At 32.0% G+C, this 26538-nt stretch overlaps 1 protein-coding gene across 9 annotated transcripts; it reads left to right on the top strand.

Annotated features, from left to right (window-relative positions):
• Window positions 1-25857, top strand: LOC124534109 (G-protein coupled receptor Mth-like). Of its 9 annotated transcripts, none has more exons than XM_047109792.1 (10): window positions 1-262; window positions 860-1368; window positions 6866-7049; window positions 7866-8057; window positions 20270-20348; window positions 21143-21321; window positions 21743-21911; window positions 22301-22486; window positions 23633-24028; window positions 24624-25857. In XM_047109792.1, the coding sequence occupies exons 2-9, from the start codon at window positions 949-951 to the stop codon at window positions 23805-23807; spliced, it is 1584 nt and encodes a 527-aa protein (XP_046965748.1). In that variant the 5' UTR covers window positions 1-262; window positions 860-948; the 3' UTR covers window positions 23808-24028; window positions 24624-25857. The 9 variants fall into 9 exon arrangements, with proteins under 9 accessions (XP_046965748.1, XP_046965749.1, XP_046965750.1 ...); XM_047109793.1 differs by having other exon boundaries at window positions 1-138; XM_047109794.1 differs by having other exon boundaries at window positions 7-262; window positions 910-1368.
• Window positions 25858-26538: the final 681 nt, after the last annotated feature.

Here is a 26538-nt window from a genome sequence, read left to right on the forward strand (position 1 = left end):
CAGAAATCGAGATAAAAAGACGCGTCGAAGCGTCATCGGTAAAGTTATCGAAGTAATTGACGATCAGATCGCTTCTTGTGCTTCTTTGTACTTATAAATGATGTGCGAATAATATGAGTGCAGTGCATTAATGATTAAGTTAGTTCAATGTGATAATGTTTTAAGTCAACTTCCTCAATACTTGTGTTATCATATCGTTATAATTTTTTTTTTTTCTCGAAGGAATTAATGTGAATGCACTTTGGGAAACCCGTTTTTGAAGGTTACTTCAGTGTATAATTGTTTACAACGTATATTTTTTAATAACAATTGTAGATAAATTGAGATGGACCAATTAAAATTATGATTTTTATTTACAATAAGCTTATATCTGTGTATATTTTAAAAACCCAGAAAAACCAGTTCCATGTCGATCACAAGAGCTAAACACGTCTGAGGCAAGAAAACCAGTGCCTGCTTTATAATTAAAAAAAAAGGAAAATATTTTCTATAATAATATTATATTCGTAGTGTATTTGTTTATACCTACTTCTCATATATCAATGCTTAAAAAAATAGTGTTTTTTTAGTTTAAATCCATCTATCGCACTAGAAATAGCAGATCTTTCCTAATGTACTTGTCTATATAATAACTTCAAAAGTGTTTATTATTTGTTTAAATACTAAATTCGAAGGAAAAACCGAATTTATGTTAAGTCGTGACTTGACAACAGTATACGCAAACTCCGAACACAAACATTACTTGTTTACAAACTAAGAATTCGAAATAAGTGCCTCGATACTTCCAAAGTGAATTTGCATATTTATTTCCTTCGCGTACCGTTGTGGAATTCCCTCATTGTCTAATATATTCCTTTAGCTAACTAACCTAGACAATTTGTTGATCAATGCTGTATTCGAAGTTCCTAGACGTTAAATATAGTTGACATATACAGCGAAACAGAGAAAATGTGGCAATTATTTATATTATTTGTGCTGGTATCGAATAGTGAGTCTAAAACGTGTGATGACAGTAATCGCTTGGACATAAGTTCTGGTATACGTTTCCCAAACGGTGTCATTAATTACGATAAGAAAAATTACACGCGCCATCAATATTACACTGAAAAAGATAGAACCTGCCTCTGTAAAGAGAATACCTGTCTGTTGAAGTGCTGTCCCCACGGGTATGGATACGATCCCTTGAAGAAGGTGTGCTTGGAAGTAAAAGAACCATTCAGCCCTAAAGTTGTAGACGAATACTTGCAAGTTCACAGCTCAAATGCTACACAATATTTTGATTTAAATTTTGGAAAACCAAATTGCACGACGTCTCAGGTTCGCATTCGTTTGAAGGAGATTTTCAAAGGCAGAACTGAAATAAGAACTGTAAGTTTATTTTATCAATTTTTAATATTTAATATATCTCCTATTTACTATAATCCTATTAATATTATATATTAGAAATGATTTTAATTTGTTAACGAAAGACGAGAAAAAGGGATATTGAGGGTAAGAAACTCATTTTATAATTATATAAAAGATATAATAACAATTAAACCTGCTTTATTCGAGACTTAGGTATCTAGCTATAGTCTAAGTATTTATTTCAGAACGGCAGAAGCTTATCAGTATTCAGACTGAGTAAAACCTCTTTATAATTTGTATAAAAAGGTTTTACTGGAATTGTCGTTTTTGTCGGTCTTTTACACTTTATTTTGAAAACGATATTAATCATCCTTCACTACGCTTAGACATTTAAGAGAATTATAAAATTAAACAATCAAACCAATGTATGATTATGATTGAATTTCAAGGAAGTTTATAATAATACATAAAATACTGCACACCTTATATACAACTATTGCTAATAAATAATCTAGTGCGAGGTAGAACTTTCGACTTTCACGTCTAGCCGGTTTTACTGTTGAGCCATCGGGGACATCTACTGTATTCTATTTATATAGTAGTTACTGCACTACTTCCAACAAGCTTAAGCTACCAGCATAGAAAAATATCATGATCTAATAACTATCATAACACTTAACCATCTATATTCAGTGTTGTCGTACAAGCTGAAATAAACATTTTTAGATTAGTGAAGCGATAATGACAAACGCTTAATTCCATCCAACTTTTAAGGCTCACAACCCATCTAGTGAATTTCCAAGAGGTATTGCTCTTTTTCCGGATAGGAATTTTGAAATACTCGGCTATTTTCTCCTATAATATGTATGTATTAAACATATTGCCCTTCTTCTGGAATCACTTTTTTTATTGATTAAATCGACATCGGTGTACAAAGTGCAGGTTGGGATTTTGACTTACATTGTGTAAAAATTATCCACATACCAATGATGTTCTAGTAAACAGATATGTTATTAACGCGCAAAAAGTAAAGACTAGAAAACGTCCTAATTGGGACGTTTGCCTTTAGTCGTTTTACGTAGTAACACGTTATAATATAACGTGTTACTACGTAAAACGTCATCATAATTACGTAGTAATACGTCTTGCGTAATTAAAACATCTAGTTATCCCTTTTACTTATTGTTTTTATCAAGCTATCCTTTTTACTTGTAACGAAATGTAAAATAAAAGGTCCCCGGCGCGGCACACTTTTTTCTGTTGTTTAGTATGGATATATCTGTTTATTAGAATATCATTGCCACATACAGAGTCGGATTTAAAGGTGTGGAGGCCCCGGGCCACAAAGCAGTGAGGGCCCTAGACAAACAGAAGCGTGAACACCCTAATAATTATATTATTATGAATTAATTAGTTTTTTTTATTTCAATCAGTAAGCTATGAATTGTTTCGTATTTGTATCGGTAACTTTTAAAATATTAAATAGTAACATTATTATAATTTGACTATATCTCAGTATTTGTTAACTTGCTGAAAACTGTGGCCTCTCATGTGGAGGCCCCCTCTCATGTGGAGGCCCCAGGGCAATTGCCCCGGTTGCCCTCCCCTAAATACGGCCCTGGCCATATACATATAAAGCTAAATATAGTACAACACTAAACTTTGGTAAGTCTAGATAAGTAATCTAATGTAAGTGCTTGTTATGATATGTCTAAATAATTAGATAATTACGTAATCATAAAAGGTAGCTTTTGGTGATAAGATACGAAAACTTTATATATTTAGTAACATAATTGATTTTCTGATATTTAATCTTTATCGTGTTAGATGGCGCTAGATGTATTTTAAATGTATTATTCTCATTAAAATATAAGAAAGCACGTTCGTCCGTTACTTTTGAGTATGAGGTTCCTTTAAGAATAGCGGTATCATTTTCATTAAAATTTAAAAAAGCATCATTGGAAGTAATTTCTTTTGAATATGAGGCTCCTTCAAGACAGCCGCGTTTTAATTCTGAATCTCTTGAATGATTCACATTTCGAGTCTTAATTGTGACCCTTCCAACTTATGAGACCATTATCATAGAGTCAACCCTGAAAGAGTACCAGATAGACAGACAGATATTTACGCATTTATTATAATAGAATAAATATGCGAGTCGAAATGGCCCAGTGGTTAGAACGCGTGCATCTTAACCGATGATTGCGGGTTCAAACCCAGGCAAGCACCGCTGATTCATGTGCTTAATTTGTCTTTATAATTCATCTCGTGCTCAGCGGTGAAGGAAAACATCGTGAGGAAACCTGCATGTGACAAATTTCATAGAAATTCTGCCACATGTGTATTCCACCAACCCGCATTGGAACAGCGTGGTGGAATATGTTCCAAACCTTCTCCTCAAAGAGATAGGAGGCCTTTAGCCCAGCAGTGGGAATTTACAGGCTGCTGTTTTTGTTGTTGTTGTTGTTGTAAATATGCGACGTTTACGAACTTATATCAAAATAAAGACATGTACAGATGTACAGTCCTAAACACAAAATCGAAGTCGTGGGTACAGCAAATGAATAGATTGAAATAACGATATCCCAAAAAACACCCTTAATAAAAGTTCCAAATTAAAATATTAAACATAATATTGTTGGACATCAACATTTTGAATATTACTAGCAGAATAACTCCTTAGCATTTATAATGTTTAAAACTTAAGGATTTAACTACACTAGGCATAAGGTCTTGAAAGTATTCTAAGAAGATGAAAAAAACAATCGAAATATTTATATTTAGAACCGTGGGAGTTAGTTCCTAAAATGTGTTAAATATAATTCGGAAAGCAATTGATAGCGCGTTTGACTCATAAACCACTTACAAACTTAACAAGAATTAGCTAACTATAGGCACAAGGGACACAGTTGTGAGTAATTGCTTTTGAACAGATGGCAACAAAAAGACAACCATAAAATTTAAGACATCTGTAAAAAATTAATCTTCTTACACAGACGACATTCATTTTAAGTATTTCGTTAATTGTTTTTGAGTTAAAAGGTCCTTTTATATACGGCTTACGACTTTTTTTCACAACTTTGTCTGCCTTAAATATTTGGTGTATTGGCCATCAGTAAAAATTCTACTAAAGATATTTAAGTTTAGAATGTTTTAAATACAATCTTAATTCATTTTGTGTATACATGGTACGTAGAGATCTAAATTATGTTCAAATAATCGGAAAGAGTAATATTAGTGACTTTGCATCCGGTTACAGTTCAGCTAAATTTTAAGGAGGGAAACTCGACATTTTCAAAGAAGAGCACACGTCTTATATCCTACGCGTCAAATTCACGTAACACTGATTCAGTAAAGTAAACAATTACTAGAAAATAAACTTTAAACGGATTTCGAACAAAAAGTGCGTTCTATTTTTAAACATTATTAAATTTAAATTATTTCATAGCATTTTTTTTAAATATTTATTTAAATAAGCAATGATCTTTGTTAATAATAATAGCTTCCTCAATATACAAAGTACGGCTAAGAATACTTATCTGTTGATTGTACAGTTATGGTTGAAATGGACCATAAATATTTAAATGGTCTGTCTTTACTTATAAAAGGTAACGCTTCTTGTCAACGCTATTACATATTATTTAAATAAATTCGTTTATTAATTTAAACAATTAACAATTATAATAACAATGAATATGTTAAAAGTTTTGTTTGTGTAGAGTAGAATACAGATTCGACAATTTCACGTGTGATTTAAAAGATTTTTGTAAATTATTTTTAGAAAAGTTACGGGAGGCAGGTTTCTATGACTACCGTTGTTTTAGTCATAATATTAACAACTTTTCACTTGTTCTTATTCACTGTTAAGCGTTTACTCGTAAAGAATCAAAGATTTGAGTTTATTCATGTCGCTCTTGGCAGGATTGTTTTATATAATACTAGCGACCCAAAAAAACTTCACACGAGTGCAATGCTGATACAGATAGAGAATGACTAAATTATCTATATTTCTTAACTATAATGTCCGCGTATACATACAAAAACCTTCCTCTCGAATCTATCTATTATATCGTTGCGTAATTTTAAAGATCTAAGCATACATAGGGGCATACTGCGGTAAGCGACTTTGTTTTATACTATGTAATGATAATGATGATAATGATGACGTTGCAAAAATATAGGTACTCGTAGAATTCTCAAGTGAAAACTCCTTTGTCGCTGGTCCCTTGCTTGTCTGGGTTTGAACCATCATCAACACTACATATGTATCAGTTCTAACTAGTCTATATATCAAATCGTTAAATAAAACAATAAGAAGTATTTGTAGTATTAAAATCACATTAAAAATTTAAGTCACGTCGAAATTCGTGCATTTAAATCACTAATGGAATATTGTTTGTCGAAGAATAGATTTTGATCTCATACTTTATATTCAACAATCGTTAAATTGTCAAGATTTGGGGAACTGTTGGAAGGTTTTATGTTTTTTTTTAATACAAAGTAATGGACCTTATGCCTCTGCGTTCGACTGCGGGTTGGTTTACGCGTGATGCAGAATTTAACTCGAAACGAGATTTGATCATGATATTTTCCTTGACCTCTGAACACGAAAAAAAAATATTAAATAAAACACCAAATCAGCAAATAATATTCTAAAACAGTTACCTGAATTTGAAGTCGTTTGTTTAAGATCCACTAACTGATAAGATGTTCTATCCAATATTATCCATCTCGCTTATTCATGTATACCTAATTAAACCAAAGCCGATCGCTGATATGTCAAGACAGAAAAAACTTTAAAGTATGTCTGTCTGAGAAAGACACAGAGTTATTTTCGCTTTTATAGTATTACTAGCTGTTACCAGCGGCTTTGCTGGCGTAGACAATGAATATATTTACAAATTAACTTATCATATTGCGTTGATGATTGGTATACAAAGAGGTTTTACCGCTTTGTTTCCAAAAAGTCTATGCCTTTGTCTTTAGGCTTTAAGCTATTTGTGTACCAAATTTCATTTAAATCGATCCAGTAGTTTTGGCGTCAAAGCGAGACAGACAGTCTGTCTGACTGTCTGTCTCGCTTTGACGCCACAGAGTTACTTTCGCATTTATAATATTAATTATTTCCATCAATGATATTCTAATAAACAGATATGTTATACCTATAACAACAGAAAAAAGTGTGCCGCGTCCGTTTATTTTACATTTCGTTATAAGTAAAAAGGATAGCTTGATAAAAACAATAAGGAAAAAGGGACAACTAGATGTTTTAATTACGTAAAACGTATTACTACGTAATTATGATGTATTATAACGTATTACTACGTAAAACGACTAAAGGAAAACGTCCCAATTAGGACGTTTTCTAGTCTTCACTTTTTGCGCGTCAATAACATATCTGTTTACTAGAACATCATTGATTTCGATTGAATTTTTTTGTTCCATAATAAACGGTAAAAGTAAGTAATTGAGCAATACCGCTAATTATAATGTTGTTGTAATCTTCGCTTTCTTCCAGGATGGAAAGCTGTACATTGAAGTGCCAGCCCATATCCCTCCGTGGATTCTGCGTGGCCCTGATAAGTACTGCGTCGATACATTCATCTTTGAAGATGAGAAGGGTGATCGAAGAACTAGCTTCGACGCTCTTGTTTGCTTCGCGACGGAGAAAGATAAAGAAAACTACGTGATCAGTTCTACTTGTAAGTATTATATTATTCAATAAAATCGACATAAACTAAATTCGAGTAGGTTTTTATAAGCACTTTAGATATATTTTACACAAGTATGTTTTAGAAGTACCGTCCAGTATATATATACCAACGTAAAATGTTCACTAAAATGTAATTTTTGCTGTAATTTTTCGAGCAGGATATCAGTACCTTAACTAAAGTACTACTTTCCTGCTCAATTTATGACTAATATACTATATCCTATTTTAAAAATAAGCACTTTTTAAAATCTATATGATCTGTTGTTGAAATAAATTTTATTAATTTTTTTTTCCTATTTTTTTTTTTTTAATAAATTATCTAAATTTTTGCTACAAGAAGCATTTATTAACTTTGTGGAAACTTGGCTTTATAAGAATACAATATGTAGACACTGATTTTATTATCAAGTGATTAATGTTACTGTGGATATACTATATTAAACTTGCATTCAAATAAAATCATTCGTATAGAATATTTTTTTGATTTGTTTAATTTGCCTAATTCATACTACAAAGTATACATACAGTAAAGTACAATCGGAAACCTGTAAGGGTTTCTTTATCAGCCTGAGACGACCAATTCTCAAAAGAAGATGGTTGAAAGCATAGTTCATCACTCTGCTCTAACGCTCCAGCAGACAAAAAAGAGGTTTCTGAGGTTATCATTCGGATCTTAATTTATAAAGATATGATAATTTCGATGTATAAACAGATTATATCTATAGAGGAAAGTCGTACCAAATTTTTTGTGTGAAAATTGTGTTCTTGTTTATTTTTGATTGAATTAAATTATTTTAACTTATAGGTATGTTAATATCCTGTGTGTTCATCCTGGCGACCGTCGCGGTGTACGGCTGGTTGCCCGAGTTGCGCAACCTGCACGGAAGGGTGTTGATGGCGTATCTCCTGTGTCTCTTCGTCGGATTCATCTGCATGGCAACCATGCAGATATTGCTGAAAATCAATGACATCAGCGTCAACAGCTGCGTTGCTCTTTGTAAGTATTGTCACTTATTATTTCAACATAGATTGATCTAATGTGTTGTTTAATTTCACTTCACGCTCAACTAGCTTGACTAGTTCTGGGTAGGTACAACCCCTCTTCAGATATTATACCGTCAAATTGCAATAGTTGATATGGTTGTTTTTCGATTGGAAGATCAGTGTAATTAGAGGCACAGAGGACATAATATTATGGATACGCTGATTGAAGACGCATAGGCGTGCAATGTTTTATATTTCTACTGCTAATCTATGATTTCTATTTTGGCGTTTAACATCTTCCTCTCATTTACTCTTATCTGTGAGAAAATAAAGGAAAGTATGTAACAAGATACCGGGAAAGCGCTCTATTTTACTTTGCCAAAGAGCATGCACGGTTCTTCTTTCTTTGTTAGTTCTTTGTCAAATACTATCAACCCTTTTTCCGGGAAACTATAATGTTAATGTAGCTTGTTACCAAAGTGAGATACCGTTGTCACATTCATATACAACTTATGGAATGAATGAATATTTACTATTCGAATATCGTAATTACTACAAACGCATACTATTTGTCTACTTTAAATAGATTTTAGATTGAAATTCTATCTTTTTATATCTATCTAAAATAAATTGAGAAAATTAAAAACGATAAACGTGAAATATTATTTGTGAAGTTAGCGATAAAAAACATTAAAATAATTTAATATACTAAAAAGAATCCTGTAGGCGTTCATCCCGAAATAATCTTATCGCCTACAAAACCATTTAAATAGTTTCGTTGCTCATCATTACATTATCTAAAATCTTAAAGCTCGTAGATATCCGTACACTTGAAGGTACTTATAATGGAAATGCCATTAGCTTCATCCTTGTTCCAGACAATGTAATTACTAGTTCTAATCATGTTAAGTCATTATAGTTTACGATAACATCGTGAGTCAGCTTCATTTAGATATGTTCGCCTGTTGACCGATCCCAAATTCCAAAGTTGACGAACCGTTTACTAATGATGTGTTAGCTATGTTTGCTGTCGGCTCTGGACTTTCTGACAACACGAAGAATGCTAATACTGAGACTTTTTTAACTCATGAAAGGAGATAAAAACATAACATAATTTCTATAGTTTGATACTATGCTTTAAGCATTCGACATTTACAACAGGCAAGGCAATAGCTTGTCTGATTTTTATTTTGATCGATTTTTATTTGTCGTAGATATGTATTATTGCGTTAATACTTAAATTAAGATTGCATTTACGAATAATGGATGTCTGTCTTGTAGTGACTTCAGGCTTAGTTTTCTATTATATTAGAAACAGTATGCTATAACTAAGTCAAATATTAGGAAAACAATAACCCAAACAACTAACAATTTTATATTTTCAAGAGAAAACATGGCAATGCTTTTTTTTATCGAAAATTCTGGTTTTAAACAATCTCTTGATATCACCTTAAGCTTATTAGTCCCATGAATTTTGCGACTAAATATTTCCATTTATTTGTAGAATAATTAATTAATTATAGTCAAAATTAATTATACGAATATTAAATATTTACGTCATAGTATGCGTCAGTTTTAATACTCGTATAAATTAATTCATGTAAATAACTAACATCATATTAGTCAGTCAATAATCAGATGAAAATATTTTTTTTAACAAACAACCTCGTGTTTTTATTAATAGCGTATGGATATTAAGAGAGGTTCGACCTTCACGCTACCGTTTACACGGATACATTAATTTATTATCATCTATCAGTTGCCAAATATTTGATAACGATAAGCTGTGGAATATTAAATGACATGGAATACTTTCATTCCAAATTCAAATGACGTAGGTTTTTAATTTTTGTGTTGCCAGTTTTATGGATACTCCAGATGATATCAGTGTGATGACGTTTATTAATTTACAACCAGTTTATAAAAATGTTATACAAACATTAATTTTTTATTGAATGAGCAAATAATGACGTCATATATCTTGTATTGAGACCTAATTATGACGATGACATGGGAAATATTAGCAGCCATTACTTACATCGTCAATATTTATGGTCATTTTTGAAGGCTTAGTATGAAGTCGCTCAAGTATTGCTTAAGTATTATAAATACACCAATATCATGAATTTATTTTATAATATGTGTTCTATTAAAGGTCAAGTGTAGTCTTCGTATTTATAAATTGTTAAGTATTTTATTATAATTTATTCGCAGACCTGCTGTCCGTATTGTTGTGTCATATTATTTATAATTTTAATCGTGTTATTTTAATGTGCCCGCATTTTATTACCTGCCAGCATCACAACTTGGATTGTGTTTTCCTATACCATTCAATTGTTACTATCAAGTCGTTAATTAATTAAAATTATGCATGGCTGTCAGTAATAATGGTTTCGCTGCAACGTAATAAAAAATATAGATATAAAAAGTCAGTCAAAATAAAAGAACAGATAAACCAAACACGCAGACAATACAGCTGTCTGTTTGTTCATAAAAATCTTATCAAAAAAATGAGACTAACACAAAAATAGAGATCAGTTAGATTCCCAAGGTTCTTGGACGGTTCCCAAGTGGGATAAACAATCTTCCAAATATTGTAACGGCTATCAAATAACTCATCCCAATCATGTTTACTATTTTATTTTTACAAACTTTAAATTGCATTTCAAAGTATCTCAACACACACATGCGTTGAAAATACACAGCGATACATACAAACACATTTTTAAGACTTTACTTGATGGGCTTAATGTATGCCCGTCTGGGTATCAGCCACTTATAGGTTGTTCTACCGCCATATAGCGTGCGGTATTATTGTGTACCAAAATAGTGAACTGTGAAAAGAGATATGGTGATATTTCAAACAGCACCAATATCTGTCTATGTGAGACGTTGATCACATATCATCAGGTACTCCATAGTCCAACCGCCTACCTCAAACAAAATCATCGACGAATAGTTTTCACATTCATAATAATCTAAGGATGCTGTTTATTATTACGTACGATCATATATGATCATTTGATAACCGAAAATAAAAATTTCGATTTATATATTTATTCCACTTAACTACACTTAAATTTTACATCAAAGTTGCGATACTAAAAAAAGTCATTTTTTTCGAGCAACCATTTCGATCGTTTTGAATTAATATCATAAACAATTTAAGATATCAAGTAATGATATTGGGTTAGTTCAATGTCAAATAAGTTTACTTGATATTACTCCTTGGAAGAAATCAACTAAAATAAAATGGCGCAACAGAACATAATTAGTATTATAACAACATCATATACTGTGATTTACTATGCCAGATTTTCTTAAGATAAAATCATAACGAGACTTGTATAAAGTAATAAAAAAGTCTAGAGTATAAATGGATTTACTATTTTACTATTTGCAAGGACCAGTTGCTTGCGTTACCATATGACTCAGCGACTCAACATGTATATTAAATGATAATTAACTTACCATCAGCCACAAAAAGTTACAGAATAAATTATCAATTTTATGACTATGACTATATGTTTTATTGCATTTTTTAAATTAGTATATAACTGATGACCTCCGTGGTCGAGTGATATGTACATCGGTTTTCATGGGTACGCCACTCCGAGGTCCCGGGTTCGATTCCCAGCCGAGTCAATGTAGATTATCATTAGTTTTCTATGTTGTCTTGGGTCTGGGTATTTGTGGTATCGTCGTTACTTCTGATTTTACATAACACAAGTGCTGTAGCTACTTACATTGGGAACAGAGAAATGTATGTGATGTTGCCTCATAACTACTGTATATTGTAATACACCGTTTCACAAAATGTGCTCCCTACGGAAATTGCCCTTGATCGCTCATTAATAAGTTACCCTTCAATGATCAAATTTTTTGTTAGTATTGTCTTACATGCTACGATTATCTAGCCATGTTTATGAAGTGTGAATATTTACTGCCATAGTAATGCGACTTGTCGAATTGACTTCGATTTAAAAAAATATATTGTAGCAATACCCCAAATTAATTATATAATTACTAATATCCTTATTTAAACCTCCTTTTATCCCTTGCTCCTTATCAATTGCGTTACAATCGGGGATGACAGTAGTCTATGGGATCAGAATCGGTACTGCTTAATTTCAACCGACTTCAAAAAGGAGGAGGTTAACAATTCGTCTGTATTTATTTATCGATATACTTTAGAGTGTTGTAACAATTTATTTTATTATTTATATATTTATTTTGGTAACGAAAAAAGTCTACAATGATTACTAAAAAACTTAAGATTTCAAGTCTTGTTTCTTGCTCTAAAAAGGACGAGCTCACCTTCCATACGAACAGGAAAGGATTCTAAGAAGTGCATTCTTGCATTCATAATTTCTATTGCAGTCGTAGGTATATACTTATACTTGCCCAGCTATATAATTAGTTACGTAATTTATAAAACGCTTAATTAAAATCTTTATAAATGTTGCCACAAATATGTTCGTTTTTCAAACTATAAGTCATCATGAATCAATTGTATGTAGACAAATAACTGTCACTTTATATCCCAATGCTGGGCAAAAGCATCATTTACTGGATCGCTAGATGGAGCTTGAGCATGGATATGGATGGATTTAGATGTAAAGGTCGACCAAGGAAACGATGGATGAATTGAATGAAGAGAAGTATAGAAGGAGAAGTCATGATCAGTATGTTCGAAAATTCAATTGGGATAAGAGCAGAAGGATGATGAGGGAGATGGATTGCTGGATAGATGTGGCAGAGTTTTTTTTTCACGATATTTTGTTTTACCACTGAACATAAATTAGAAAGACCAAAATAAAAAAAACAAAAAAACAAAATCAAAATATACTTTGTTCAAGTAGGCTTTTACAAGCACTTTTGTATCAACTGATAACAACTATATTAATAGATGCTAACCGGCAAGAAACACAATAGTTACTCTTCTTCAAAATTTAAAGTCATGTAGTTAAATACAAATGTATGTATGTAACATATCCTGCCTGGAAGTCAAAAAGTACATATTCCACTAAGTATGATTCCAAACTAAGAACAAACAACAAAAACGCCGGTTACCTTTAATATAATTACAGTAATTTATATTATAACAAGTGCTTGAATGCTGTTAGTTAATAGTTTTAATCGAAAAGGTCGATAACCTTTTACGTAATACCACGTAATAATGCAAGGAAAAATCCCTTATTAGTTCTTTTAAAATTTCTTGGAAATTTTGCAGAGTTCCGAGAACCTTTTTACCTGTATTTCGTGGTGGAATATTAAAACCGTCTAGAACGAATATGACTTAGACACAATGGTTCCATATAATTATGTTAAATATTTAAAATTCCATTTTTGTTATTGAACTTAGCATTAAGCTTAATATTTAATGAAAATTTTATATTATTTTCATGATATATATGTAGGTAAAATTATTTAACACTCACCTAACTTAACAATGCTTTACAGGTTGTTTAAACAATTAACGAAAAAATATCATAAAATACAGACAGATAGACAACTTAATAACAACAGTGCTTTGAAATATATTGAAATGTCATCGGAAAGTTGAAGAAAAAATGATTATATTTGAAGGTCTTAACGAGATACCGTTTTAATGTCAATAGTATAAGTATTATTATAGGATATACCCACTTTTCTCAGAATCTCATAATCTACAAGAGATCCGGGTTCAATTGTGACAGTGCTCGTTCAATACTACTCTGAGATACTACTCTGAGATATATGGGCAAAATTCAAATAGCATTTAATTTTATGTTCTATTATCTAGTAGAGCTGAGATGACCCAGTGGTTAGAACGCGTGCATCTTAATCGATGATTTCGGGTTCAAACCCAGGCAAGCACAACTATATATATGTGCTTAATTTGTGTTTATAATTCATCCCGTGCTCGGCGGTGAAGGAAAACATCGTTTCACCACCAACCCGCATTGTAACAGCGTGGTGTAATATGTTCCAAACCCTCTCCTTAATGTAAGAGGAGGCCTTAGCCCAGCAGTGGGTAATTAACAGGCTGTTACTATACTATACCATACTATTATCTAGTATATTGCACCCTATTCTACCCTTAGATATATTATATGGAGCATTTACAACTATTATATAAACCATTCCTTAAACCGCCCACGTTCTTTGATTGGTTTTATCATAATTATTATTAATATATAAAACATTAATGACATAAGAATTGTTTACATAATTAACTAATTTGTTAACAAATTAAAAATAGCTATTGTATCGCTTGATCGGATGGAATGGTGTCAAGAATGCTATCGACGGAATTACAGCTCCGATTCTATAAACGAAATATAAACCATGTATTCCACTCGAGACCTCTTATCTTCAGACATCATGGTGAACACGATGGGGTTTGATGTTTAACACATGTAAAATGATCATGGATTTCCAACAAGCATGTATTTTCTTACTTATATGTAATCGTCATTCTCCTGCAATTATCCCAATTTTATTTGGGGTCGGAACAGCATGTCTTCTCCTTCCATACTTCTGACGGACGATCTCACAAGTAACACTCTTTCTAACCGTATCTTCTTTCACACAATCCATCTATCGATCGATGTATGGTTATAATACATTCATAAAAATTATTTAATTTTTATGAATAAAATACATAATACATTTGTATTATGTGCTTCAATTTTATTCTTACAACATTTTTTGAATTATTTTTCGCAATCTCTTTTATTTTGATCATGAATATAATTAACTTTGAAACATTTATCCACAACAACTTTACATAATAATATAATTTAACGGTTTAATAAACGCTTGTTTCAATTGAGGGCATTCAATTATGTAAACAAAATTATGTAATTTATATTTTGTCTTGCGCCGCAATACAAATGTAGTTTAGAGTAAGGATATGTATGTATTATATAAATATGCATTTCAAAAATCAACATAAACTCTATTCGAGTAGAATTTTAACAAACACTTTTGAATCGTCATTTTACAACTACCACCTACTACCACCGGTTCAGAAAGTAGATTCTACCGAGAAGAACCGGCAAGAAACTAAGTAGTTACTATTTTTTAAAATTTAAAAAATACAGTCATGTTAGTTAATAGAATTATTTAAATTATTTTTAGTGTGTATTCTATCGAAATATATATTGAATTTAAGTAATAAAACTCTTAGAAGCATTACGATTGGTTATTGCTTGATATAGATAGACATACCTTTGTTAACCCATTAAGATATTGTGCAAGAGAAGATAGAGTCTAAAAAGTCACTTGTTGACCAGCGTTTTTCCGCCATTTTCATAAAATTATTTTTTACCGATAACTCAGCTCTCTGTCTTAACACCAGAGTTGATATAAAATACTTTTCCTATACTCGTATTGCGCTTTACATATCAGATCTTATACATTTTATGTAGCAGTAATCATAGAGATATAAGATGAATATAAAAAAATACCTTATGATATATTTTTTTATTTGGTCATTTCACGCCCATTTATATCAATATAATAATGATATCTATCTGTAAATAAAATAAAATTGGAGTGTCTTCTTGTAATGTTATATAAATAGCCCTTTTTTACTCAACGCATATGTAGAGTAAAAAAGGGCTATTTTAACATTACCAATACGGTACATATACCAAAATAATATTTTTCTGTCTGTCTGTCTGTATGTCTGTTTGTTCCGCCTAACTTCTGGAACGGCTGGACCGATTGACGGGACTGGCAATAACTTATATAATAAGGAGTAACTTAGGCTACAATTATATATATTTTTTTGTTATATTCAAAGGCGTAAGAGGTCTAGGGCACCGCGAGTTATAAAATATTCTTGCACTTATTATTAAATGGCTCTCATAAATATATATGTACATATATATACATTTATATAATGTGTATATTTACATTTCTATAATTAATCATATGAAATAAACATTTATATGTGTAATTATATTTAACGTATACCATGATAAATTTTTTTGGTAGATAACTAATATAAATTACCACCAAATAAAACTCCCATTAGATAAATTGCCTATGAACGCAAGAAATGAATTAACCAATTTAATTGATTACAAATAAGATCGTTACTACTTTCGGGTGTTTTATAGGTCCATATAACATTGATTTTTATGACTCTCACACCTCACTGGACAACTATACCTATATACTACATAATATGAAAGCTATTCTTTCTAATTTTTGATACCAAATTATAAAATTTCTCATACAAAATCTTAAATATATTTTTAGAACCAGAAGTAGGAAGTAGGTTTACTTCTTAAACAATTATCTTTAATTTAAAATAACAATCAATCTACCACACTAGAAAGACATTTAGTCTACAACACAAATAACCATCAATAATCACATTACACCGTAATAATTATAATTGCAATTGTCAATGTGTCAACTACAAATCTCCCGCCTTTTTTTTTTTAATAGGGAAGTTGTATGACTTGACGCTGATGTTGCTTGTTTATTCTAACAATATATATTCAATACATGGCTGTGAGAAAAAGTACGTTTAATTATTATAACAAAGCTAAACGTTTGATCTTGTTACCGGTTTTGAGGGTGTTTCAAACCAAGTTATATTGTTGGTATTCCGAATAATTTAAGTAAGAGTTGGTCAACGTCGATCTCGAGCAAGTGAATCCCAACTGATGATTACTCCCATAATGTCCATATGTTCATGATTTATCTCTGTCAACAGAAATCCTGCTATACTATACACCAAATCTGCAATGGTGGCGTGGTGGAATAAACTCCAAATCATTTGAAAAGGCTTTCTTTACCCAACAGTTTACCCAATTTGCAGTTACTTTTTCAAAGTTCAAACATAAGCACTAAAATGATTACGATTAATTTTGTTTGCATCTCTCTTCAACTTTATCTAAAAATAATTACACAGACGCAAAACAAACAGACGTGCAATCATTCAAGATCTTAAGAAAAAAAATCGTAAAGATCATAATTGATTACACCGTCTGGTAACATAAACAGAGACCTCGAGTATTTTGAGTCGCCTTGATGATTATTGTCGTAAATAATCGTCAAATGACTTCTAAAATAAAGTCAAACGTTATGGGATCACTGGAATGTCGACTGATTGAAAATTTCTCCCAATAATCTTGTGCTTTGTATTTATGTTAACTGTACACTAGTCTATCTCTTTACTAATCTCTACTACTGTTATAAATATGCAAGTAACTACATATGTTGCTTTTTAATAAATCAGCATAAATAAATCTATATTTGCTTTGAAGAAGAAGATAGGCTATTTTTATGCCTGAAACTCGACAATTAAGGAAATCCCACAAACCTAAACACCGGCGAAAGAAACCTGCTGGGTTTTTTACCTTAAACACCTATAACAATTTTGTGGTTTTTGCAATATATTAAAAACGTAATATCTTTAATTGAAGTGGTCAGTAATATTGATTCTTTATTTATATCATTTTATAGTGACGTAATAAACAAACATAAAAAACAACTTTAATCACACTGGGAAATGTGGCGAAGGTTAGGCAAGCTTCAGAATTTAATAGGCTGTTTTTTTATTTTTAGTTTTGCAGACGGAGTTCCCCTACAAGTAATTCTTATTTATTGGGAAACTCCCAGATGCTGTCGCAGTGAAAGATTTAGGGGGTGGCCCTATTTACTAACTTTGTGAGGGTCATCTTAAAGTATTCCATTCATATTAGGTAGTTGATTATATTTGACATATTTGGATATCCGATTATGATAAAGTAACAGACTAAAAATTCAATACTGGAATAAGGCCTCCTCTTCCATTGAGGAGAGGGTTTGGAACATATTCCACCACGCTTAAAATTTCGATGAAATTAGACACATTCAGGTTTCCTCACGATGTTTTCCTGCACCGCCGAGCACGATATGAATTATAAACACAAATTAAGCTCATGTATATAGTGGTGCTTCCCTGGGTGTGAACCCGCAATCATCGGTTAAGATGCACGCGTTCCAACCACTGGGCCATCTCAGCTCTAAACGATAAATACCTGGTTATTTTAATTGTCAATTTGATGTATATACTGTTGTGTAGGAATATCCTGACCTTTATGACCTCAGGGATCTCGCCTGTCAGGACATTTATGAATTCGTATTGTAACAATAGTAGATGAGCATTAATATAAAATGAATCTCCTAACCAACGATAGCATTGACAGTAATTATAGAGGCTTTATCTAATGCTCTCGTGTGTCTCACAACATCGTCTACTTGATATTCGCTTTGAAAACAGACAGTCATACTTAATTATACGTTTGAAGTTGTCTGACCTTCGTAGTACAAAAAACGCATCGAAAAAGTTTATTTCTGATTTAATGGTCGTATCATAATAACATCGTTTTGCATAATTGTTTTTACTAGTATTGCGTTTGTTTAGTATTATTATTTTTTGTCATAATTTTGCAAGTATTTGAAATGATCACTTGCTAAGACGTTGGTTTACTTGGAATAGATTACGAGTGCGTTGATTCCTTCTTCGCGGTAATTGTTAGCAGAAAACCTGTAAGTAAATTTAATTATGCTAGAAGTAGTTTTCTCTCCGTTAAGCTGGCAATCAAAAGATTTTTTTATTAACTTCTACGTATAAAAATTAGTGCTGGGTACTAAAGGAGCCTTCTATTTATTTGTAAAGAATATTATTTTTAATATTATTCAACGAGTGAATCGTATTACACTACTGCCTGAAAAATCTAGGCGGGGCATTATCAATCCAATCCAATCCATAAGCCCCTCAGGCGGGGCATTACGTTGTGCAGAAAATACCCGTAACACTTTCCTCCGCAGTTACTTAAGATACAAGAGTTGTAATGTTGACGCGTGCCATATTTATCTTACCAACACCATCTACCATCATTTAGTCTATTTACAACTTTGTCTCCTTACTTGAAATAAAAAAATCTTATGCTACAATTGGTACACTTTCTGGTATTTTGAGAGAAAGACTAAAACTTACTTCGCTACTCTACTACCAAGCGATTTGGCAAATACACAAAAGGTACTTAATTAGCACGAACTTAATTTGTTTCTATCTCACAATCTCACGCTTTTCGGGAAGAAAATTGACTGAATTGGTAGAAATTCTGAGACATTTATATCCACCGGGCAGTAGCTGGAGTAATTTAGAGTTTATCATGCTACTAATTTTGCATCATACACGCGGAGATTAGCTATACTAAAGGGATTTTTCGTCTTCGTCGTTAATTGATTATTATTTACTATTTGCGTATTTATGTCGCGACACGTGACACGCAATCATGGTGAACGTCGCTTACACAATATGTATCGAGTATTGCGCACGAGTTCGCATACCAAATCAAACTATAAGCCTGAGAATGATTGCCTTCCCTTCTGTTGAAAAGAAGCATTTGAATTCATAAATCATCACATTATTCACTGGAATAATCTGGTAATTTATGTCGAAGATTGACGTGTATGACGCAAAATTGGTACCATAACAAACTCTTAATATTTAAAATGGTTTCTATATAAGAAATAATTTAGCAGCTGTAATAGTATTGTTATTAATTCTAAAAAATGTTCAAAATAAAATAAGGTTGTTTTACATGTAACCTATAAGAGCACCTTAATTTTTTTTTTCCATTCTTCAGCTTTAAAAGGTCCATCCATATATTACTCACCTAAATGTCGCTAGTGGTCTCTTGATCCAGAGGTTTCTCGTTACCTTCTAAAAGTCAGCAGACTTAGTCCAACGTGGTCGAAAGTCGGGGTTAAAACATTGACACTTCACCTGCGTACCTTCCTAAATTGAAACGACGAACTACCAAAACAGGTAGTGTGTTCGTTACCAGTTGGTCAAAGAATATTGTAATTACTGATATTCTCGGCACAGTGAGATATAATATAGTTTACTGGATAAGGAAATCCATTGTATCATACAAAGATTGGTTTTTCTTAGGCTACCTATCATTAAAACATAATAATTATTTACAAACGTGACATGGCATGGCCGTGAGAAATTTTCTGCGTAATAATGTTCATTCTATACATAGAATATGTTTCTTATATGTATATATAAATACATTTAATACTTTAGTTAGTATACTAAAAATAGATACGTACGGTACTTTTAGTATTACAACTTCGGCAGGTTCATTATTGAGATCATAGGCATTAAAAAGTAGTTTTACTGTTGTCATTGCATCTATTTAAGAAGTTTTCTTTTCGTTTCAGCGATTATAATCTACTTCTCTCTGCTGGCAGCCTTCTTTTGGTTGAACGTAATGTGCTTCGATATTTGGTGGACTTTTAGGTGAGTGACTTTCTCCATTTAAGGTACCTACTACGCTACGCTTCCAATAATCATTTTAGTTACAAAGTATATAGTATAAATGAAATAACGCAAAACTGCAGAATCATTTCTTCTTTATACAGCTTATCAACAGTTTTCTATTTAAAAAAAAGCTGTTTTAATTTCTCAGTGAGTCTCACAAGTGTCTAACACACTCACTAACTGAGAGTGTCTTAGGCAGATTGTAACTTTGGTTTTAGCAACTTCTAGAAACAAAGAGAATCATTTGTTTTTTTGTAATTACTTATTTCAATTATTGTATATAAAACTAGCGTGTAACGTGTTTTAATCTACGATAGTCCGTACTTCTGTATCATATAATTTCCTGTTAGCCTACTACATCTAATGACCTAATGCAACTAAATATAAACAATAATATTACTGTGTAAAGTCGAGATGGCCCAGTGGAAGTCGAGATGGCCCAGTGGTTAGAACGCATGCATCTTAACCGATGATTGCGGGTTCAAACCCAGGCAAGCACCGCTGATTCATGTGCTTAATTTGTCTTTATAATTCACCTCTTCCTCAGCGGTGAAGGAAAACATCGTGAGGAAACCTGCATGTGACAAATTTCATAGAAATTCTGCTACATGTGTATTCCACCAACCCGCATTGGAACAGCGTGGTGGAATATGTTCCAATAACTTCTCCTCAAAGGGAGAGGAGGCCTTAATCCCAGCAGTGGGAATTTACAGGCTGTTGTTGTTGTATTACTGTGTCCATTTTAATTTTAATTGTCGTTTATGTAATTTCAGTGGCAATCGTGGTATGTCAATGGAGAAGATGTCGTTGCAAGCTAAATTCTACGCGTATTCTGTATACGCGTTTGGCATCCCGACTGCGCTTACCATTATCATGGTCGCTCTGGAGTTCTCTGGTCTTCCACCACATCCCCTACTTCCTTCGTTAAGGCACCAGGGATGCTTTTTATCCGGTAAGTTAATTATCGACTTTTTTAGATCAAAATATAAGATAAAGTAAAATATATTCATAATTTTTGCAAAGATTGTTGTTGAGATTATTACGAAGCTAGTCTAAGGAGCAACAACCTTAAGACTATTTATTACACACACTGATTATTTGCAGAGCATCGAAGGATTTTTTCCCTCTAATTTTATTGTTGTATTCAGAATCATAATTTGTAAGGTCGCAACCGTCTAAATTTGTTAAGATAAAAACGAAAATTGATTTATTATTAAAATAGTAATTAAAATATACCTAAATGAAAGCTTAAATGAATCTATGGGTATTTGTATTAGACAACACTCGTTTAATGTAACAACACTGTTAATAAGTTAATAATGATTATTAGTTTTATATTTTGAATTAAGCCCGTTTTTATTTATAATTTTCAGGTAAAAGCAAATTGTTCTATCTGTACGGGCCGATAGTCATACTATGGTTCGCAAATATGGTGTTCTTTGTTCTGACCGCCGTGAAGATCGCGCTGATCAAAAAGCAAATATCCGTCCTGAAGCACAGGGAGAGTGCCAAGCATGACGGACAGAATAAGGAAAAACAACGGTAACGTCGATATCACATAACAGTCATAAACTACTCAATTCATTCATAGCTTTAAATCGTGGAGAAATTCTTTGTTTGAACTTCCTTAGTCTTTGGTTCGCTTACAACAACAGCCTGTAAATTCCCAATGCTTGACTAAAGGCCTCCTCTCCCTTTGAGGAGAAGCTTTGGAACATATTCCACCACGCTGTTCCAAAGCGGGTTGGTGGAATACACATATAGCAGAATTTCTATGAAATTTGTTACATGCAGATTTCCTCACGATGTTTTCTTTCACCACTGAGCACGAGATGAACTATAAAGACAAATTAAGCACATGAATCACATGACTAAGATTCGGTTCGCTTATGTGACAGAAATCACAACCAAAAAATTTTCCTCTTTTCCAGTTTACTTCTATACATCAAGTTGTTCATTGTGATGGGAATCAATTGGTTATTGGAAGTGATCAGTGCCATATACCCGAATGCCGATCATATCTTCCGCTTCGTTGACGCCTACAATGTCCTCATCGGCCTCATCATTTTCATCATCTTCGTCTGCAAACGCAAGATCATCGGTTTATTGAAGAAAAGGTTAGTACGAGGTCCGTCGTTTATCGATAGCATTTCGCATATTGTTTTAAATCTCTTTTCATCGACCTAAAACAGTAGAACATCAATTCTTCGAATTATTGTTATTCAGTCGTTCTTAATCCTATTAAATAAGTAATCAAACGGCAAAGCTTAGGTCACTTCCAACAGTTATATTTAGTATTACAAATCAAATTTCGCGACTGTGATCGACATATCGAAAGACTGATTGACAAAACTTATCAGACCCTTAATAAGCCCACCTGATATGAGACATTGTACTAAGAAATCAATGTAATTTGCATTGTTGTGTTCCGCTCTAATAGGTAAATTAGCTGCTATCGTTATAGACACAAGGGACGTGACATCGTAGATCCCATAAATAACAGAACTTGAAAGTAAAAAGTAAAGAAACAGCCGATCAGCACTGTTAGAATTACTTCGATATAATAAAACATCTAAATGTTAGTAACAGTAATAACAGCCTTCAAATTTCCCACTGCTAGGCTAAGGCCTTCTCACCTCATAAGGAAACTTCCAAGGGTTTGGAACATATTCCAGCACGCTGTTCCAATGCGGGTTTGTGGAATGCACATATGGCAGAATTTCGATGAAATTAGACACATGCAGGTTTCCTTACGATGTTTTATTTTACTGCCGAGCACGAGATGAATTATAAACACAAATTAAGCACATATATATAGTGGTGCTTGCCTGGGTTTGAACCCGAAATAATCGGTTAAGATGCACGCGTTCGAACCACTGGGCCATCTCAGTTCAAAATAAATATCAAGCTCGAAACACAAATTTCGCAATACGAGAATATTAATGCTTTTAAAAAAGTTTTTGGGTTTAGACTCTCCCCAACTTTTGAGAAAAAAGTTAACAGATTATTCCGACAAACTGGTCCAATTCCTGATACATAATTTCCTCATGATGTTTTCTTTGAACGCCGAGCACGAAATAAATTATGGACGAGAATAAAAACTCAGCGGTAATTACCTGCGTTTGAACTCAAAATCTTTGGCTAAGATTTGTATTTTCTAGCCACCAAAACATTAAAAAAATTATCACTTGATGTTCTTCTGTAAATATTTACTGAATATTTGAATCGTAAAGACTGGTATAAGAATTTCTAATTTCATATAGGATCAAAGAAGGTATTCTCCGTCGGAAACAAGGAATAAACAACATGACAATGGTGCATAGAAATGATACTGTAAACAATCTCAGGAATTACAAGCAAAGAGACAGCTTAGATACAATAAGAACGTGCTGTCCAGAAACCGACAGCAACAAAGCAGTAAATACGACTAACTTATAATAACGTTGAAAAACACGAAAAACCCAACGACTGCTAAAACTACAATCATAATCTAGTATTCAATACTTAAGTAAGATATAATGAGAATGAAATATAAACTAAGACTGAAATGATTGATATAAGTGAATGTAATTGAATGAATAGTTCGATAGAAGGAAACAATTGCAACGTACAGAACGAACAAAATGTTATGAGAATTTAAGAAAGAAGAAATTAACAAGGTACATGAAATTGAATTGGAAATTGAGGAAAAGAAACAAGCGTAATGCTTCGCTTTTTGTCTTAACTAACACTTTTGCGAATAACATTGCAGCTGGATTGGATTTTTCATTGGTTATCGACTGACTTTTAGACGGACTTTCAAAATATGAATTCATCACTAAGGCGCGCCTTTCCATGTTAAATTAATTTTGCATTAGTGTGAGTGACATCCGTGGTTACAAGAAGTCTTAGTGTGCGTGAGACGAGTAAACATTTCAAAGAAATAAAAATTCGATTTGATTCGTTAATTTTATTTTATCGAACAAATATTGATTTGACGTGGAGGGCGCACCTTCGTGAGTGTACAGTGTGGTCAATATTGTGGTTATTCTTCTCCTAACTATTCTGTTTTTTGTTTCAATTAACTTATGGGTTTTTGTTCTTTCTTCATTATTCGAATAATGTATATTTAAGTACTATCCTATTTGACAAAAAATAATAACAGGTTAATGTTTCCGTTACATTAGAACAATTCAAACAGTATCATCAATAACAAAAAGTTATATGTATCCACTAGCTTATATGTTGATTAACAAAATATACTATCTTTTACAGATACAGGCAATACCGTGGAGACCCATTATCTAAGAGCCAGGCTTCGACGAGAACGTTCTCCACTCGAGATGAAATGGCACTCACTTCAAGAAACCAATAAGGATTTTAACTAAGCACCGTTGTCAAATTCAGAGAACGGTTCCTATAGACTTTGTCAAAAACATGGAATGAACTATATTTTTAATTAATCATAATAAGCTTTTATAAAAGTAATACGTTCATTGGTGTGGTAGCTATTTTGCAAAATTCAGCTCCATTTTTCTTCACTGTTACCGAAGTATTGGTTAAAATTTTATTGCATTGTAAACATATTTTTCCTTCTACGATAATAGCGAAATATTTAAAAGACTTTAAAATAGATATCGATATTTGAATATTTCTTATATTTAAAGATCTGATTTGATATATTTAATATTGGCTGAATATTTCAATTCACTAAATAGGTAAGATAATAATGTGCGATTAAAAAAATAAATATTCAAATTCAAAATAAGAATTAAGTGCAATTATTAATTAAGGATCTGATGAGTTAGTGCAACTAGTCTTTACACAAGGTTTCTGAAAGCTTCTAGTCTTTTACTGAGAGTTTTCATCAAATCAGCTTAAATGTTAATGATTTATTGCTAGTTCCTATATTTAACGAATGATTATCATAAAAAAACAATCGTTTTTGAGTCTTGGGTAACAAGCCTATAGTTATTTGTATACGGTGCCGAAATGCGACTCGGAATAACAAAAGTGAATCGTTCCTTGTATTAAGATTTCTTTTCAAAACCAATAGAACTAAAATGTTCTCCCATCACCACCAATCTTGTTCATCTACTTTTGGTTTAACCTTTCAGAAACTATGTGTTACAAATATAAAGACAATTTAAGATGTAATATTAGTTAGCTTAAGATTTAGAATTTAATAATTATAATAGTTATTTTATATTCTTTTGACATTTAATATCATTTAAAACTATTATTAGACGTTCGTGTTATTATTTCATAGACTAGTGATCATATTTTTAGATTATAATATATTTAAGTAAAAATATGAAAAATTATATAAATTATGGACTTTTCAAGAACATAAATACCAAACGTGCCTTCATTTATTAGAAAAACTAACTACAAAAGTAAGTAATCAGCTTCGATTTCATTTCTACCAAAATGTATATTATTTTATATACAATGTCCAATACGTTAAGACATTTGGTTTATCACGTGAGTCGTGACCCGCAATTGATGATTGAAAAAAAAAAAAAAAAATACAGACGAATTGATAACCTCCTCCTTTTGGAAGTCGGTTGAAAATCAATGAAGATCTTTAGAAAAACTGAGAGACAATTGAAGTGGATGAAAGAACAGACAAAAATCTGACCGTATTGTGTAGAAGTATTCCCATCATCCCAACATTCTGTTAAAAACTTATTGTCACTTTACAACTGGTTCTCTTTTTAAAATCCTAATAATTTATATGTGATAATAATTAGATTATTTTTTAAAGACACTCAAGATAAGTTAATCTTTGTAAAAACTTAGTCTGTTCTTGTATAGAATACACACAACAATCCACTACACATATAAATAAGCTTTCAAAGTAATAACATTCAAGATTAAATTATTATGCCCGTATATATAAGGTTCACTTTGAATTAGACATGAATAAGTCTTTAATTTATATATTTTTTAGTTAAAAGTATACACGTCGTACATCTAGAATTATAATGATCTCATTTGAACACTGCATTTGTCATAATAAATAGATATAATTAATGTATTTTTAAACAAAATATTCTATAAGTACACTTAAATTATAGGTTATATAATTTAATAAAGAGTAAATACATAAGTAATTCAGGACAGGTATAATCCAAATAAATTAAAATATACAATTAAATCAACATAACCCTTCAGTATACACTACATC

The sequence above is a fragment of the Vanessa cardui genome, chromosome 12 (assembly GCF_905220365.1).
Source record: "Vanessa cardui chromosome 12, ilVanCard2.1, whole genome shotgun sequence".
NCBI classification, from domain to species: domain Eukaryota; kingdom Metazoa; phylum Arthropoda; class Insecta; order Lepidoptera; family Nymphalidae; genus Vanessa; species Vanessa cardui.